The sequence below is a fragment of the Bubalus bubalis genome, chromosome 13 (assembly GCF_019923935.1).
Source record: "Bubalus bubalis isolate 160015118507 breed Murrah chromosome 13, NDDB_SH_1, whole genome shotgun sequence".
In the NCBI taxonomy this organism is placed as follows: Eukaryota; Metazoa; Chordata; class Mammalia; order Artiodactyla; family Bovidae; genus Bubalus; species Bubalus bubalis.
The window spans coordinates 1,925,817-1,944,387 of record NC_059169.1 but is presented as its reverse complement, the minus strand read 5'-3'; the positions used below and the strand labels follow the sequence as shown (position 1 = coordinate 1,944,387).

At 51.5% G+C, this 18,571-nt stretch overlaps 1 protein-coding gene across 1 annotated transcript in view; it reads right to left on the bottom strand.

The window, feature by feature from the left end:
- The window catches only part of RAB20 (RAB20, member RAS oncogene family), a 30,597-nt gene extending 25,761 nt beyond the window's left edge, over positions 1-4,836 (bottom strand). Inside the window, exons 1-2 of the mRNA XM_025263089.3 lie at positions 4,701-4,836; positions 4,141-4,457 (exon numbers count right to left, since the gene is read on the bottom strand). Of these exons, the coding sequence (XP_025118874.3) occupies positions 4,141-4,312 (172 nt within the window). The 5' untranslated portion in view covers positions 4,313-4,457; positions 4,701-4,836. The remainder of the gene's footprint in view (positions 1-4,140; positions 4,458-4,700) is intronic.
- Positions 4,837-18,571: the final 13,735 nt, after the last annotated feature.

The window sequence follows — 18,571 nt, the reverse complement described above, 5'->3', positions numbered from 1 at the left end:
GCACACGACCCGTATTAGCGGCTGGATTCCCAGCAACAACTACAGCTGTGCCCCTTTGACAGAGGAGGAAACGCGGGGAGAGGAGATACAGCCCTGCAATCACACGTGTGGTCAGCAGCCGTCGTGGGCAGAACGCCCGCCCCCACCCCCACCAAGACGTCTTCAGGCCTGGAGCCTGTGAACACACCGTACTAAACATAGAAATCCAACCGGCCGACCCTAAATGAGGAGACACCCCTGGATGACCAGGACGTGCCCAGGGTAATCTCAGGGTCCTTCAGATACGGGAAGGGGCATGACAGTCAGGGTTCAAGGGCCGTGAGGAAAGAAGGGCCCCACCAGGCGTGCCGGCTAGAAGACGGAGGAGGAGGAAGCCGCGGGTGCAGGCGGGCCCCGGGGGCAGGAAGGCAGGGAAGACAGTCCTTCCTGGAGGCTCGGAGAGGAACAGACCTCCTGACACCTGGATTCTAACCAGTGAGACCCATCGGGGATGCACCTGCTCTTCTAAGCCACTAAGTCTGTGGTCATTTACTACAACAGCCGCAGGAAACCAAAAGCGATCCTGGGAGTCGGACGCTGCTGCAATGAACGTGGAAGTGGCTTTGGAACTGGGCAATCGCGGCACCTGGGCGAACTCGGGAACGCGGTGGGAAGGGGCTAGATCACCTTGAACACATGTGCTCAGTCGTTTCAGTCGTGTCCAACTCTTTGCGACCCCACAGACTGTAGCCCGCCCGGCTCCCCTGTCATGAGATTCTTCAGGCAAGAACACGGGAGTGGGTTGCCATTTCCTGCTCCAGGAGATCTTCCCGACCAGGGGTTGAACCAGGCCTCCTACGTCCCCTGCACTGGCAGACGGCCTTTACCACTAGAGCCGCCTGCGAAGCCTACCTGTGAGCGGACTGTTAGAAATACAGATGTTAACAAGGGCTCACAAGGAAGTCAGGAACACGGAAGAGAAAAGCCGGTCATCTTAGAGAAGTCCCGTCCGCACAAACAGACGACAGGCAGGCCCTGGATGTCAAGGGCACTGCAGGGACTCCCAGGTGGAAACCGGGGTGTGTCACTAGGAGCTGGAGCAAAGCGGATCTGGGTCAGAAAAGCTCTTCAGATGCATTCAAACAGGAGTCAGCTACCACCCACCCCAAGGCCTGGGGAAGGAGGAAGGAGAGCTAAACAAGGGAGCACAGTCCCGGGATCTGACGGGGTCTGCCCTGGGGTCTGACGGGGTCTGCTTGGGCTCTGGCGACCATCTGCTTGGGCTCTGGCAGGGTCAGCCTGGGCTCTGGTGGAGTCAGCCCTGGTGTCTGGTGGAGGGTCTGCCCTGGTCTCTGGTGGGGGGTCTGCCCTGGACTCTGGTGGGGGGTCTGCCCTGGGCTCTGGCGGGCATCTGCTTGGGCTCTGGCGGGGTCTGCTTGGGCTCTGGCGGGGTCTGCTTGGGCTCTGGCGGGCTCAGCCTGGGCTCTGGAGGAGGGTCTGCCCTGGGCTCTGGCAGGCGTCTGGCGGGGTCTGCCCGGGCTCACTGCTCAGTTTCCCATTGTCCTGCCGCATTTTCTCTGGAACAGTGATGCGATGTGACACGATATCATGCATTTCCTTGTCTGCCTCTCCCCTCTGCTGGAACTGGAGCCCACGGAGTGCCAACCCTGGACAAAGCCTGGTCCTGCGTGACCTCCACCAGCTCCAGCCCCGTCTCCACGGTGCCACTCCCTCCAGAGGGAGCCCCGTGCCAACTGATAGCCACCCAGCAAACCTCCTCTCCCCGCTCTGCCCCACACACCCCTCTGCTGGCAGCCTCGGGATGCCCCACACACCCCTCTGCTGGCAGCCTCGGGATGCCCCACACACCCCTCTGCTGGCAGCCTCAGGATGCCAGCAGGCACTGCTGTTGAAAGGACATGCCAAGGTGGAACAGGAACTCTGACGCCTCCCTATCAGTTTCATTATTTAGCACCCGCCCACCCCGTGTGACTGAGAATGGTGATAAAACCGGGTGTCCTCCAGCCGGTCCTCACCCTTCTGCCTCAGTTACACAAATTAAAATGAAAGCAACTTAGAAGACAGGGTGGGGTCAAAAGAAACTTTAAGGGCAAGCCAAAAGGAGGAAAGAGAGGGGCTTCCCTAAAAGTTCAACTTTTGCATCTCCAACAAGGATTACCTAAAAGGCAAAAAGTCATACGTGCCTTCTCCCTCCAAGTCTCCCTAACCCCACAGGCACAGAGGTGGCCTGTGTGACCACTGACTCCTAGCCCCAGGCGCCCTGAACACGTGTACACAGGAGGTCAGAAATGTGCCCACAGATCCAGGCATTCCACTGTCTCGGGGGCCCAGCTGAGGTCACACTTGGGGTTCCGGGAAGAAGGCCGGTTTCGCAGGCAGCCAGGAAATGAGTCGCTGCCCCCGGAAGCCCAACCAGACACCAAGGACATCTCATCAGCCTTATTACAAAATCCTCTGACAGTAAAGATTCTGGCTGCAACACGTCCTCAGCACCAAAGAAGAAAGTGACTGATCGACATTACTTCTTCAAACCTTGAATGCCAAGATGCCTGTTCTGACACCAAACAGTCAGCTCCTGTTCCAGAAACACCGCGCAGGTGGTAAAAGCTTCTTAATGGCAGCCGCAGCTGGGTTCTGGGTTTGGGTCCCCCAGCACTGATCCTGAACTAGCCTTGTGTAAACCAAGGCAGCAGTGAGGTCCAGTCAACCAACCAAAGGGACCTCAGGACCAGCCTCATGCAGAACACACAGACAAGTTATGTTAACTTGGTCTGATTTCTAGAGCTCTGGTTCCATTGCTACCAAATGCTTAATGCTGGAGAGTCAGCTAAGGAAAGGATCTCAGAGGAACTTCACTCTGCAGCCTGGAGGCAGAGAAAGAGCAAGGGAGGTGCACTTGTACCCGGGAGATGGGAGACGCTGCGTTTCACAGCATGTTTGCAAACACATTAGTCAAGATGTTAACAACTCTAACAACAAAAAAGACAGCCAAGAGAAAGCAAGAGGGAGGGAGGAGGGGCAGACGTTGGAAAGCAGCCATCATCAATTCAGTTTTAAATAGAGGATAAGTTATATTCTTGCTTATTCAGCAGACTGGTGCACCCAAGTTGGCAACTTTTAAATTCTGCACTGGAACTTCCGGTGTAAATGTCACTTTTTAAAGTGCAGATATTTAAAAAGTCAGACCTTGAAGTTTCGGGCTTTAAAAAGTCAAGCCCACTGAAAACGCACCATACTAATTTACAGCTTACTTACTTGTGGGATCTTATTCTTTTTCATGGGGAAGAAAATATATTCTATTGTAACACTCATGTCAGTGTAATTACACAGAGTTAAACTGAAAGGTTGAGTCAAGATCCGCTGATGTATTCTACTTTTGAAAAACCACAAATATACTACACATACTTAAAATAATTATTGTTGTTGTTCAGTCGCTAAGTCATCTCCGACTCTTTGTGACCCAATAGACTGCAGCACACCAGGCTCCTCTGTCCTCCACTATCTCCTGGAATTTAATCAAATGGCTATCTTCAAAATGCCTCTGCAGAAAATCACTTCAAAGCCCCAAAACATGCATGCGCCCTGACGATGGCGACGATAAGTGGAAAATACAGACACATCTGGCACTGAGGGAGGGGACCTGAGCTCTGCTTCCCACCTAAGCCCTCAGGGGAGGTTCAGGGCCTCCATTTTCTCTTTTGTCAGGAGAGGCAGTTTATACTAGCTCTGCTCACCCCTCAAGGTGGCTGTGGACAGCGACTGAGACCCTGTTGGTGGGAGGGCTTCAGTGCCTCCGGTTACCAGCAGCTGGCTGGGCTGGGCGCTCCATAAGCAGGCACCAGCAGTCCTCTCTTTGGGGCCCAGGGTGCTTTCCTGGAATGTTGCTAAGATGTACCCAGTGGCTGAATCCTCAGCTTTCCAACCAGCAGAGGAGTCAAGTAGGAACAAAGAGGGGCCAAGGGTGGCCGCACACGGTGAGGAGGGGCCTGATACAGACGACGGGGTCACCTGCAGAGCAAGGGAGGGACCCATCGTGGGGCAGCAGACACCTGGCCTGGGGGCCCCTGCTCCAGGAGACCCTGCCCTGGGGTCCCCTGCCCTGAGGGACGCTTCTCTCCAGCTAGAAGCCCCCGCCCTCACCTGCAGTGTCCCAGATGGAGATGTTGTAGGAGCGCCACTGCTTCAGGTAGAAGGCGCCGCCCACCGTGCTGACCGTGTCCGGGAAGCGCCGCTCCATGTACCTCTGGAGCAGCGACGTCTTGCCCACGTTCATGTCCCCCAAAAGCACGATCTTCCCGTCGGGCTTCCTCATCTTCCCGCAGGGGACACCTCTCCGCTTCCCCACGCCCTCCTGGCCCGTGCGCCCGGTGCGCGGCTGATCCGCTGGACGCCCCGAGGCTACTCCGACCCGGGACTGGCGGAGAGGCAGACTCTCGGGAACCCTCCCTTCCGGACGCCTGGGAACGCGGGAGAGAAAGCGCGGCTCGGCGCTGGGCCGGAGCTGGGACCCAGCCCGACGCCCACCTAGGTGTCCCGCCGGCGACGGCCAGTCCGGGATCCAGGGCGGTCGGCCCCGCCCCCGACCGCCCACTCCTGGGCTGACCACGCCCCCATGCCGCCCACGCCCCGAGCTGGCCCCGCCCCTGACGGCCCACGCCCCGGGCTGGCCCCGCCCTCTCCCCGCCCCTCAGGGCGCTCACCTGCCGCCCGCCAGGCCGGGTGGACTTGTCTTCTGGCCGGCCCCGCGCTCGTTCCCCCAGCGGGCGGCACTCGGAAGACCCGGGCAGGTGGAGGGGGGCAGGTGGGGGCGCCAGGTTGGGGAGGCTGGCGGACGCAGAGCCGAGTCCCGGAGTGGACACAGCGCAGGGGCGCGGCCCGGCTGCTGACCCAGGCGTCCCGGCGCGGGGCGGGCTCCGGCCCCCAGCACCTGGCTTCCTCCTCCGCAGGCGCAGGTGTGGCCGTGACCGTCCGCGAGGACCGGTCCTCCGCCTGTCTGCCGGGGCCCTGGCGGGTGTCGTTTTCGCTCACTTTGGCGAGAAGCGGGTTGTGCTGTTGTAGATCAGAGCGAGACGAGGACCGCCGTCGCCACTTCACTTCGGAGTGGACTTCTGACTTTGGCAGTTGTGCTGATCGAGTCTTTACTGGAGACGCCGGCGGTGCTCCAGTGTGAACACCGGGGGCGGTGTTTGCTGAGGCCGCGCCGTCCCGGTTCTCTGCAGAAGGAGGGGCGGGGACGCGGAAATGCGGACGGGAGGCGGGGTGTGAGAGCGTCTCACCCGAGGAGCACCGGCCTTGCCTTCTTCTGCCCCGCAAGCCCGAACTCTGCCCTCGGTCACTGCCCACTGCGAGCCCCAACCCCCGATGTCTGGAGTCCCTCTCCCGCCCTCCATCCCTCCGTGGCCCTAACTGCTTACTTTCTACCGCTCCCTAATAAAGCTGTGGTTTCTCCAGTGGTCATGTATGGATGTGAGAGTTGGACAATAAAGAAAGCTGAGCACCGAAGACTTGGTGCTTTTGAATTGTTGTGTTGGAGAAGACTCTTGAGAGTCCCTTGGACTGCAAGGAGATCCAACCAGTCCATCCTAAAGGAAATCAGTCCTGAATACTCATTGGAAGGACTGATGTTGAAGCTGAAATTCCAATACTCTGGCCACCTGACATGAAGAACTGACTCATTGGAAAAGACCCTTGTGCTGGGAAAGATGGAAGTCAGAAGAAGGGGACGACAGAGGATGACACGGCTGGATGGCATCCCCGACTCAATGGACATGAGTTTGAGCAAAGTCTGGGAGTTGGTGACGGACAGGGAAACCCGGCGTGCTGCAGTCCATGGGGTCACAGAGAGTCGGACACGACTGAGCAACTGCATTGAACTGAATAAGGGTGTACTGCTGACCTTCCATGCAGTCTCCCTCTCTGGGAAGTAAGCTGCAGGAGGGAAGCACTGTGTCCGTTTTGTTCACCACTCTGTGGGCTGAAGAGGATCGCGCAGCTAGTAGCTGCTCAAGAAAGCTTAGGGTCAGGGCACAGTGGGTGACTTCACCATCCTGGTGAGGCCACAGGGGATTCCAGGCAGACATCACTGCTGGCTGGGCTCCACACCCAGGTCCTCTGGTGGTGTATGTTTCCCTAGGACAGGGAGCTAATTCTGCATCCTGCCAGCTCACCGCACCTTTCCAGGCGGCTCCCTCATCCAATAGACATGGGGTCAGGAGTCCCCGAAGGTGGGTTTTTTATTTTTAATTGGAGGATAACTGCTTTACAGTGTCCTGTTGGTTTCTCCTGCACAACAGGCGAATCAGCCTCTGTGCAGTTGCTAAATCAGCCGTACGTATACATATACCCCCTTCCTCTGGAACTCCCTCCCACCTGAGCCCCATCCCATCCTTCCAGGTGGAGGCTGGGTCTTTTGTTTCCTTTCTCTGGCATCTTCCTAGTACCTACACCTGGAAGGCAGTCCCCACTCAGTCAGCGTGTGTTTAAATAAATGTGTTGGTTTGCTGAATGCTGTCTCCATTTGAAACACTGATGTGTTTTGAGCCGGTTTTGAGGAGCAGGGATGGTTCCAGTGGCACAGTGGGAAAGGAATCTGCCTGCCAATGCAGGAGACCCAGGAGACCAGGGTTCAATCTCTGGGTTGGAAAGCTCCCTGGAAGAGGAAATGGCAACCTGCTCCAGTGAGAATCCCATGGACAGAGGAGCCTGGTGGGCTACAGTCCACCAGGTCTCGAAGAGTCAGACATGACTAAGCACACACACGCACACACACACACAACATACAGAATTCTACCTGGAACATAGAATTCACTCAGAAAGTTTGTTCAAAAATTTGTCCAGCACTTTGAAAAACTAAATTTAACCAGGAGAATGTCTCCATATCAAATTTCAACCACTCCTTAAAAAAAAAAAAAAATGCCTTAAAGACTGCCAGCTGCCTCTTTCCTCTTTGGGAAGCATGACTGAGGAAGAAGTTAAAAGGTTAAAAGTCTGTTTAAACTAGCTACTCTCCTGCCAAGTCCAATGTTTGTTCTGCCTGCACTTAAGCCACTGGCCTAACAGGGTAATTCTTTTTCCAATTGCTCAGATGAAGGGTGCCCAAGGCCCAGAAAACTAGGTAGCTCCTTTTTAATGAGATGCCATGTGAAGATTCTGGGACTGTCACGGTTACAGTAGAAGGAGTAATAGTGTGGTTGCTTCTGATGATTTGCAAAGTGTCTTGGGAGTTTATAGGTACTTTGTTGTGGGACAATTCTACCTTTTAAACTACTTTCCTCTTTTCTTAAACAAGCAAACAAAAAACCCCTGCCTATCTGCATGTTTTTGTTCAGTGGGTAAGAACTAAGCTCTGAGCCCTGACCTAAGGTTAGAGCAGTGAGGAAGACAGCCAACAAAATAAACAAGCAAAATACAGAGTGTCCTGGATGGTGATGAAATGTTTGGTGGAGAAAAACAGAATAGGGGCAGAGGGAACAAGGCCTAGGGATGGATGCAGGGGGCAGTCATGAACAGGACGTTTGCAGAGCTGAAGTTTCTGGAGAATGAGGTTAGGGGTTAAACATGCATCTGGAGTTACACATCGGGAGACTCAGAGACCGGATTTGCGGACACTGGGGCAGGAGAGGGTGGGATGCACCGAGAAAATAGGACTGACATGCACACACCACCGTGTGTGACGTAGATGGCCAGTGGGAGGCCGCTGGACAGCGCGCAGAGCTCAGCCGGGTGCTCTGTGATGACCGGGGGCGGGGGGCGGGGGGCAGGGGGCGAGAGGCGGGGGATGTAGTGTACACACAGCTGGTTCACACTGTTGTGCAGCAGAAGCTAACACAACATTGGAAAGCAGTTATACTCTAATTTTAAAAATACAATAACAACAACAAAAAAAGGGTCAGGTACAGATCACAGTGACTGCAAAGCCCCCGAGGCAGTGGCCTGCCTGGTGGGCTTCCTGAGAGCACAGAATGGGGAACAGAGCAGGGGTCATGTGCGGATTGTATATAAATGTTTCAAATATAAATACAAAACATACGTAATTTATAAACCCGTGTAAATAAATTTCTATGATATGTGCATATATGGGCTTCCCCAGGTGGTTCAGTGGTAAAGAATCTGCCTGCAATGCAGGAACCTCAGGAGTCATGGGTTCAATCTCTGGGTCACGAAGATCCCTTGGAGAAGGGCACGGCAACCCACTCCAGTATTCTTGCCTACAGAATCCCATGGACAGAGGAGCCTGGTGGGCAGTCCATAGTGTCCATAGCGTCGCAAAGAGTTGGACACAAATGAAGCGACTTGGCACTCACATATGCACACACATGCATATATAAAAGCTTCAGTTCAGTTCAGTCACTCAGTCGTGTCCGACTCTGCGACCCCATGAATCGCACCACACCAGGCCTCCCTGTCCATCACCAACTCCCGGAGTTCACCCAGACTCACGTCCATCGAGTCAGTGATGCCATCCAGCCATCTCATCCTCTGTCGTCCCCTTCTCCTCCTGCCCCCAATCCCTCCCAGCATCAGAGTCTTTTCCAATGAGTCAACGCTTCGCATGAGGTGGCCAAAGTACTGGAGTTTCAGCTTTAGCATCATTCCTTCCAAAGAAATCTCAGGGCTGATCTCCTTTAGAATGGACTGGTTGGATCTCCTTGCAGTCCAAGGGACTCTCAAGAGTCTTCTCCAACACCACAGTTCAAAAGCATCAATTCTTCGGCGCTCAGCCTTCTTCACAGTCCAACTCTCACATCCATACATGACCACTGGAAAAACCATAGCCTTGACTAGACGAACCTTTGTTGGCAAAGTAATGTCTCTGCTTTTGAATATGCTATCTAGGTTGATCATAACTTTCCTTCCAAGGAGTAAGCGTCTTTTAATTTCATGGCTGCAGTCACCATCTGCAGTGATTTTGGAGCCCCCAAAAATAAAGTCTGACACTGTTTCCACTGTTTCCCCATCTATTTCCAATGAAGTGATGGGACCGGATGCCATGATCTTTGTTTTCTGAATGTTGAGCTTTAAGCCAACTTTTTCACTCTCCACTTTCACCTTCATCAAGAGGCTTTTGAGTTCCTCTTCACTTTCTGCCATAAGGGTGGTGTCATCTGCATATCTGAGGTTACTGATATTTCTCCCAGCAATCTTGATTCCAGCTTGTGTTTCTTCCAGTCCAGCATTTCTTATGATGTACTCTGCATATAAGTTAAATAAGCAGGGTGACAATATACAGCCTTGACATACTCCTTTTCCTATTTGGAACCAGTCTGTTGTTCCATGTCCAGTTCTAACTGTTGCTTCCTGACCTGCATACAAATTTCTCAAGAGGCAGATCAGGTGGTCTGGTATTCCCATTTCTTGAAGAGTTTTCCACAGTTTCTTGTGATCCACACAGTCAAAGGCTTTGGCATAGTCAATAAAGCAGAAATAGATGTTTTTCTGGAACTCTCTTGCTTTTTCCATGATCTATCAGATGTTGGCAATTTGATCTCCGGTTCCTCTGCCTTTTCTAAAACCAGCTTGAACATTAGGAAGTTCACGGTTCACATATTGCTGAAGCCTGCCCTGGAAAATTTTGAGCATTACTTTACTAGCGTGTGAGATGAGTGCAATTGTGCAGTAGTTTGAGCATTCTTTGGCATTGCCTTTCTTTGGGATTGGAATGAAAACTGACCTTTTCCAGTCCTGTGGCCACTGCTGAGTTTTCCAAATTTGCTGGTGTATTGAGTGCAGCACTTTCACAGCATCATCTTTCAGGATTTGAAAGAGCTCCACTGGAATTCCATCACCTCCACTAGCTTTGTTCGTAGTGATGCTTTCTAAGGCCCACTTGACTTCACATTGCAGGATGTCTGGCTCTAGGTCAGTAATCACACCATTATGATTATCTGGGTCATGAAGATCTTTTTTGTACAGTTCTTCTGTGTATTCTTGCCATCTCTTCTTAATATCTTCTGCTTCTGTTAGGTCCATACCATTTCTGTCCTTTATCGAGCCCATCTTTGCATGAAATGTTCCCTTGGTATCTCTAATTTTCTTGAAGAGATCTCTAGTCTTTCCCATTCTGTTGTTTTCTCTATTTCTTTGCACTGATTGCTGAAGAAGGCTTTCTTATCTCTCCTTGCTATTCTTTGGAACTCTGCATTCAGATGCTTATATCTTTCCTTTTCTCCTTTGCTTTTTGCTTCTCTTCTTTTCACAGCTATTTGTAAGGCCTCCCCAGACAGCCATTTTGCTTTTTTGCATTTCTTTTCCATGGGGATGGTCTTGATCCCTGTCTCCTGTACAATGTCACGAACCTCATTCCATAGTTCATCAGGCACTCTATCTATCAGATCTAGGCCCTTAAATCTACTTTTCACTTCCACTGTATAATCATAAGGGATTTGATTTAGGTCATATCTGAATGGTCTAGTGGTTTTCCCTACTTTCATCAATTTAAGTCTGAATTTGGCAATAAGGAGTTCATGATCTGAGCCACAGTCAGCTCCTGGTCTTGTTTTTGCTGACTGTATAGAGCTTCTCCATCTTTGGCTGCAAAGAATATAATCAATCTGATTTCAGTGTTGACTATTGGGTGATGTCCATGTATAGAATCTTCTCTTGTGTTGTTGGAAGAGGGTGTTTGTTATGACCAGTGCATTTTCTTGGCAAAACTCTATTAGTCTTTGCCCTGCTTCATTCTGTATTCCAAGGCCAAATTTGCCTATTACTCCAGGTGTTTCTTGACTCCCTACTTTTGCATTCCAGTCCCCTATAATGAAAAGGACATCTTTTTTGGGTGTTAGTTCTAAAAGGTCTTGTAGGTCTTCATAGAACCGTTCAACTTCAGCTTCTTCAACGTTACTCGTTGGGGCATAGACTTGGATTACTGTGATATTGAATGGTTTGCCTTGGAAACAAACAGAGATCATTCTGTTGTTTTTGAGATTACATCCAAGTACTGCATTTTGGACTCTTTTGTTGACCATGATGGCTACTCCATTTCTTCTGAGGGATTCCTGCCCGCAGTAGTAGATATAATGGTCGTCATCTGAGTTAAATTCACCCATTCCAGTGCATTTTAGTTCGCTGATTCCTAGAATGTCGACATTCACTCTTGCCATCTCTTGTTTGACCACTTCCAGTTTGCCTTGACCATGGACCTGACATTCTAGGTTCCTATGCAATATTTCTCTTTACAGCATCGAACCTTGCTTATATCACCAGTCACACCAACAGCTGGGTATTCTTTTTGCTTTGACTCCATCCCTTCATTCTTTCTGGAGTTATTCTCCACTGATCTCCAGTAGCATATTGGGCACCTACTGACCTGGGGAGTTCCTCTTTCAGTATCCTATCATTTTGCCTTTTCATACTGTTCATGGGGTTCTCAAGGCAAGAATACTGAAGTGGTTTGCCATTCCCTTCTCCAGTGGACCACATTCTGTCAGATCTCTGCACCATGACCCACCCGTCTTGGGTTGCCCCACACGGCATGGCTTAGTTTCATTGACTTAGACAAGGCTGTGGTCCTAGTGTGATTAGATTGACTAGTGTTCTGTGAGTATGGTTTCAGTGTGTCTGCCCTCTGATGCCATACATGTAAAAGCTTACATGTATGTATTTGTGTGTAGAACTATGTCAACCTGTTTATAGTGGGTTTTTTTTAATGTGCATGTGAAAGTCGCTCAGCTGTGTCCAGCACTTTGTGACCCCATGGATGGTATAGTCCATGAGATTCTCCAGGCCAGAATACTGGAGTGGGTAGCCGTTCGCTTCTCTAGGGGATCTTTCCAACCCAGGGATCGAACCAGGTCTCCTGCATTGCAGGCGGATTCTTTCCCAGCTGAGCCACAAGGGAAGCCCTTTTTTAACATGCAAGTATTTTTTTTATTTGTATGTAACCAAATCTACCAACTTCTCCTGCCTCATTTTTGGCCATTTCAGTATCCATCTGACCCACTGAATTTCCTGCTAAAGAGCTGATGTGAGCTGAGTGAAAGGAAAGAGCTTGAGAAGAGCTAGATTTGCAGTCCAGACTGGCCGCTTTTTCAGGAAGCGACTGGGGGCAAATGTTCCAAACTGTCTCGCACTTGGGTTTCCTCATCTGCTGAATGCGGGTGGCCCTGCCCCTCTCAGTATTATGGCTGTAAGCCTCCACCCAGAGGGTGCACCGTGACTGCCGGGCCCCTTAGCTCCTCCTCCGTACAACCCTTCACCCAGCATCACCCCACACACGGTCAACGGGATGAAACAGGCCCTTGGGGACACCAGCCTTTCCCCAGCTTGGATGGGAAATAGCGGGTACTCATCGAGTCTGTTTCACTTTTCATTTTCTGACACCATCCCACGCCCCACCCTGAAGGGTCTACTCTTCTTTCTCTTAGAATTCCCTTCATCTGCTTCACTCCCCATAAGTCACACCTGACCTGCACCTTCTGGAAGCCTCGCACCCGCCCCCCAACATTCCAGGCCAGGGGGTCAGTGCCTCTGGACCCCTTTGCAGGGCTGCTGGGGAAGCCAACCTACAGAAAGACGATTAGGCGGAATTACCTACACCCAGATTGGGAGGAGGGGTCCCTAGTCAAGAGCATTGAAAATTCCTTCAAATGCTTTACAGAAGTGAAACAAAACACCCAAAGCTGCCATGAGATGGCAGTTTATATCAGCAAACTGCCAAGATGACGGCTTCTGAGATTTCAGAAAGTATTTTCATCTCGCTCAATATGGATGCCTTCTATCAGCTCATCCCACTTACTGTAAAAATTATCCTAAAACTGAAAGGAGCAAATTGAATGGAATTTTGTAGAAATGGGAGTAAAATCAATACTGAATCCCAAAATGGGAGATTTCTGATAAAAAGAAAATCTTCTCAAATAAAAAGCATGGGGTGCCATTCAATGCCAAGGGGAGGTCACAGACTCTGTCTTCTGCACCCTCTGCCCATCTTCCACCCTCTGCATAGACTCTGTTATTCCTGTTCTCCATCACACACACTTCAAGGAAATCTCAGGGTTATTCCTGCCCTGAACCACACAACTGGCCCAGGATCCACACTATGGCATCTACCAGCACTGTTTCTTCCAAGTCATTCCGTTCTTTCCACCTCTAGTCAACTTAGCCCAAATCTGGGCAATCGCATAGGTCAACCCCAAACTGTGGATCATCTGTCCTGTCCCTGCCCTGGTTGCAGCGTCTCTCAGTCTGGGACGCTGGTCTTTGTATTTCTTTTCCCAAACAGACAGCAGGTTCCTTGGGGGCAAGTCGCTGACTTCCTTTCCCTGGTGTAGGTTTGCCTGGTCTGCTGTGACAAGCACCACAGGCTGAGCAGCTTCAAGGGCAGACTTTCATCCCGCGATGCGGGGTCTGGACTGCGAGACCAAGGCCGGCCCCCGCCCAGCCCTGAAGGCATCTTGGTGCTGCCGTTGGCAGGAGCCCCGGGCCAGCTCCATCCCTGCCACCCTGTTCCTTGTGGGCCCAGGTCTAGAAGCAGGGCTGCGCTGTCTGCCTCCCCTCACTTGTGGGACAGGTCGGCTTGGTCTCGGGCTTGCCCTCCTGGTGGTCACAGAGGATGCAGCCCCCAAGGGCACTTTGAAGAGCCCTCGGGACAAGGGAAGAGGTCCTGGAGGGCAGCTCTGCGCCTGGGCTCCGTCCTCCGTCAGCTCTCAGCCTCTGCTGCCCTGGGGCAGTGGGCCTGCCCGTAGGTGTGGGAGTGAGAGTTGGTGTGAATTCAGGTCTGCGTGTGAGTGCAGGTGTGGCTGTAGGTGTGGGTGTGAGTGTGAATTCAGGTGTGGGTGTGGGTGCAGGTGTGTATGCAGCTGTGGGTGTGAGTACAGGTGTGTGTGTCGGTGTCCTGAGCTCAGCGGTCCCCTGGTTCCCACCGCACCTCCCTCTCTGCTCAGACAGGGAAGTCCGTCTTCTCTCTGAACAGACGGTTCACCTGGCGCTCCTGGCCCTAGGATCCCTCTCCTCCTCTCCTCAGGCCTGGGGTCCTTAGCATCTGGCTGTCCCCTGCGGTCCTAGGCAGGTCCTAGGAGCTGATCACAGGATGGGTGACCCTCGGACCAGGCCCCAGACCTCAAAGCACCTGGCACCTAGATGCGGGAAATCTCCGACCCCAGCCCACCCCCACTGACCCGGAAACGCTGGATGGCCCAGAACTGGGGTTCTCCCAAGCCCCCAGGTGAGTCCAAGTAGCTCAAGTCTGAGGCCCCTGCGCTCGGCTGACACCGGGGCGGACCTCACTTCTGCCTGGTGTCTAATCGCAGATGGGCCAGCCCCGCCACCCAGAGGCCGGGCCCTGTGTGCTCAGCACTCCTGTGGCCCCTCTGACATCGCCCCAGGCTGGTGATCAGTCTGCGTTTGGACATTGCTTGCCCCTTCCCAGCTAACCTAACATTTGGGTTTAACAGCTCTGCGTCCTCTTGCGAAACCATGTAAACTTCCCCATCCAGAGGGAACAGGAACCTTACATTCACTGCTTTCGATTTGTCAGTAAGTGATCAGCTTTTTGGACATTGTTAAGACTCTGTACGTGGAAGGCTTTTCCTGATCACATTCATCGGTCCACCATCACCTCTTCGGTCTTACTGTTCGTCCGCGTCTCGGAGGAGAGGGTTTCTCATTTCTGGGGAAGCGTCACTTTTCCTGGTCTCTTGTGGATGCGCCCCCTTGGAGATATTCCACTTCCCGCCATGCCCATGTCTCGTTTTCTCATCCCGCTGGACACTCAACTCTATCTTCCGGGATCCTGCTCGGGCACATCCCTCCTCCTCCCTGGGCAGCTGCCCTTTCCCCTCTGACCTCTCCAGGGTTGCAGAGCCCCTCAGTGCTGAGCGGTGTCACTTCCTCCAGGAAGCCTGCCCCGCCAGCCTCCCTGAAACTGCGGTCGCCCGTCGCCAGTGACCCATATAACGGTCACTCAGTCTTCCAGTGCCTTCATAGCCTTTACCCTGTTTCTCACTTCCTTCTTTGTGCAAATCTCTCCCTGTGGCCTCCCCATCTTCCTGACTACAGGGCCTCCCCAGGATCCACCCTTGATCACAGGAGTTTGGTTTTTAAATAAACTCACCATATGCTTGCGAAATATCCCTAAGTCTTCATGCCCTGAAGCTTCTGTGACATGTAAAGTTGCCTAATTTCCTTGAAACAGAGCTTGGGCCCCACTGGAGTCAAACCTAAATCCCGCCAAGAGTAGGCGTGTAAAAACATCTTTTTAAAGACTCCAGAATTTCTGATGCTTTGAAAAATAAAGAAGAAACAATGACTGTATTTGTGCTGCATGAAATCCATCACAGGGTTTTAAGCCACCTCTGGAGCTGGAGCTCTTAAGCAACCTTGAGAAATCCTTATCTCAAGATTTCCTAGTTTCTGTAAATTTCTCAGATTGCATCACCAAGAGGCTTGGAGACTTTATAGGGAAGATCCCATCTGTGGGTGGAGGTGGGGCAGCACATATGTCTTCAGGGTCCAATGTGGGGCGAGTTATAAGACCCCAGAATGCCCCCTTGGAATCTGGACTGTTGAGTCCGTGGGGGGGCCTGAAAAATTAACAGGAGAAAAATTAACAGGAGACAGAGTAACAGGAGGAAAGAAAGCACATTTTACTCACACCCATCTGACTGCGTTCAGACGCAGACGCCCCCTGGACAGCTGGCTACAGGGGAAAGGGGGGCAGAAAGAGCTCCTACAAGGAGACAAATGGGCCTTCAGGGGAATACCTGGGAGGTGTGGCAGCTGGTATGATATTTCCCTGGGCAATTTCCCATCCCCTTGTGAGGAGTCAGCCTCCTCCCCCCATGAGAGAAGGAAGTGCTGTCTTTAACCCTTTAACCAGGTGAAGGAAGCTCCAGAAAGCCTTCGTGCTCCATCGGCTGGATCTCAGGCATCCCAGTCCACAGTAACCTTCATCCCTTGGTGGGGCCCGGTGGGTTCGGTCAGACCCCACAGAGATCTTGCTTAGAGTCTGCCCAGAAGACTCTCTCTGCAGGCGCGCCTGGTCCAGACTGTGCCTGAAGAGACGGGAAGGCTGGAGTCGCAGCATTTCCCGTAGGAAACAGGCCCAGGTGCCCGCACTCTATCGCATGCGTTACTTCTCATTTCCAAGGCTTACAGATACATACTCGCCAGGGACTGAATATTTGTGTCCCTCGCCCCATATTCCCGTGTTGAAATCCTCACCCCACAGTGATGGCGTTAGGAGGTGAGACATTTGGAAGGTGATTGTGTCGTAAGGGTGGAACCCTCGTGAATGTGATCAGCACCTTATGAAAGTGACCCGGCCCCCCAGAGCTCTTGTGCCCCGTCCCCAGCTGAGGACGCAGCCCAGACACTGAAGCTGCCAGCAACTTCAGCTTGGCCTTCCAGCCTCCAGAACTGGGAGACACAGGTTTCTGTTGTTTACAAGCCACCCAGCCTGTAGTATTCTGTTACAGCCACCTAAACGGACTAAGGTGATACTTTCTTTATTCCACCCATGGGAAAGAAACGGGCTTTCCTTTCCCCACATACTTACCTCAGTTTGGGCTGCAAGGGGAACAGACGGGAACTGTTGGGGGCCGGCATGAGGCACTCCGCCCATGGCAAAGGTCATGAGGAAGGAGGCTCGGCATACGCAAAGGCGGGATCGAGCCTCAGGAGTCCCCCTGGAAATTCTCGAGCATCTACCCCCAAAACCAGAGTCTGCCTACTTTCTGCTTTGTGCTTTCACCTACACCTCTGACTTTACGGGGGGCTGTCTCCCACTACCTCTCTCTGAAAAAAGAGTTAGCTTACAGCTCCAGTTAATAATTCCTGGGTGTGACAGTGTTTAACCTACAAACTCCTTTGGAAATCCTCTAGCCTGCCTGAATAGATTTGTCCGGCCACATGTGATTGCTCACAGCCTCCCAACTGTGAGAGGCACAAGATGCTTTAAACCTTCTAAAAACAGGTTCCTTAGAAAAGTTAGAAAATTATTAGTATAAGTATAATGGGCTGATTAGAAATCATATTGGTGAAGGGTTTTTCATTTGTTGAGCTGATGTTTACTGCTAAGTCTCCACATCCCCTGCCCTTATACACATTAATGAAGAAATAAGTATTAACCTTTGATATCAATCATGTTAGACCTTAGGCTAAGTAAATTCTTTCCTTAACTAAAACCCACTATACCCTCACCCTATAGGAATGTAACTTTATTTGGGTGGCGTCTGTTTTAAGAATAATCACCCCTGGAGAAATAAGTGTCCTGGTTGACTGACCGCTGTCACAAGGAGAGGGTCGTAAATTGTCAGCAGGCCCCCTGGCCAGAAGATGATGTAACACCCCTAAGACCTCTGTATACATTTGTATGAAGCACCTGACTTTGATAAAAGTCAGGACTGCTGACCCCGCGTGACTTTTGCATAACATCTCAGTGTATAAAAGTAGACCATGGAAAATAAAGAATTGGGATCAGTTCCTCGAAAGACTGGTCTCCCCATGTCTCTCTCTCTCTCACTCTGTTTGAGTCTCCATCTGGAGCGCGGAACCCACCATGCTTACTAATTATGCCTGGGCTTCTAAGATCCGACCGGGGAGGCCTCAGTGTCTCCTCTCCTTCGGGAGAACGGAAGGATGCCTGCGGCCTACGTAAGTGGTGCAAGCTTCTTGTCTTGAAGTTTTATTGGTCCCCCGCGTAAATCAAGCTACTCAGCCTCTTTTCTCCACTGAATTTCCTCACTGAGCTATCCTTATTCTATTACTCTTTGTATCCTTAATTAAAGTGTAATTAAGCAGTTATTCCCTGACCCTCGCCTAGCCGTCTCTCCTTCGAATACCCTGGATCAGCTGGGGCTGGACCCCGGCAGGGAACCTGGAAACAGTGCTTCCCTGCCGCGTGACCCACCGGAGCCGGAGGGGCCGTGCTGTTGACTGTCACCCGTCCTTAAAGGAAGGTGCTGGGCCGCTCAGAGTCCACCTTGAGACATTCGTCGTTTATGCTCAGTGACCGATGTGCAGCGTGGCTCTCAAGCACTTTCAGATACTAGCTGATCATATTTCGGGTCCTGGTTGCCCTCTCTCCTGTGTCTCTTGTTTGACTTAATTCTCTGTTTCTCTGGCTCCAACTGACCACGGGCCAGTATATTACAGGACAGAACCAGAAATCTTCTTTCCAGGCACTAATCATTTAGAACCATATCTGAGAACCAGCGAGGAGAGACGCTCACTCAGGTCTGCATTCCAACTGTCTTTCATTATTTAGAAGAACAAGTTCTCTTTATTGCCTCTTTGGACAAACATTTCTATGAAAGATCCAGTTTTAGTGGTTAAGCAACTAATTCTTCAAGCTACTTGAGTAAATATTAACATGGATCTCAAATAATTCATGGGAACTGTGATAAACTATTTATAACCTGAAGTTAATTTTTAAAAATTGCTTACCACTGTCTGAGTCTTAGGTTTTAAGAAGCAGGCAACTGATATAGTGGGGTTCTATTTTTGTTGTTCTATTTGTCACCTAGAGCCAGACATCCTGCAATGTGAAGTCAAGTGGGCCTTAGAAAGCATCACTACAAACAAAGCTAGCGGAGGTGATGGAATGCCAGTTGAGCTCTTTCAAATCCTGAAAGAT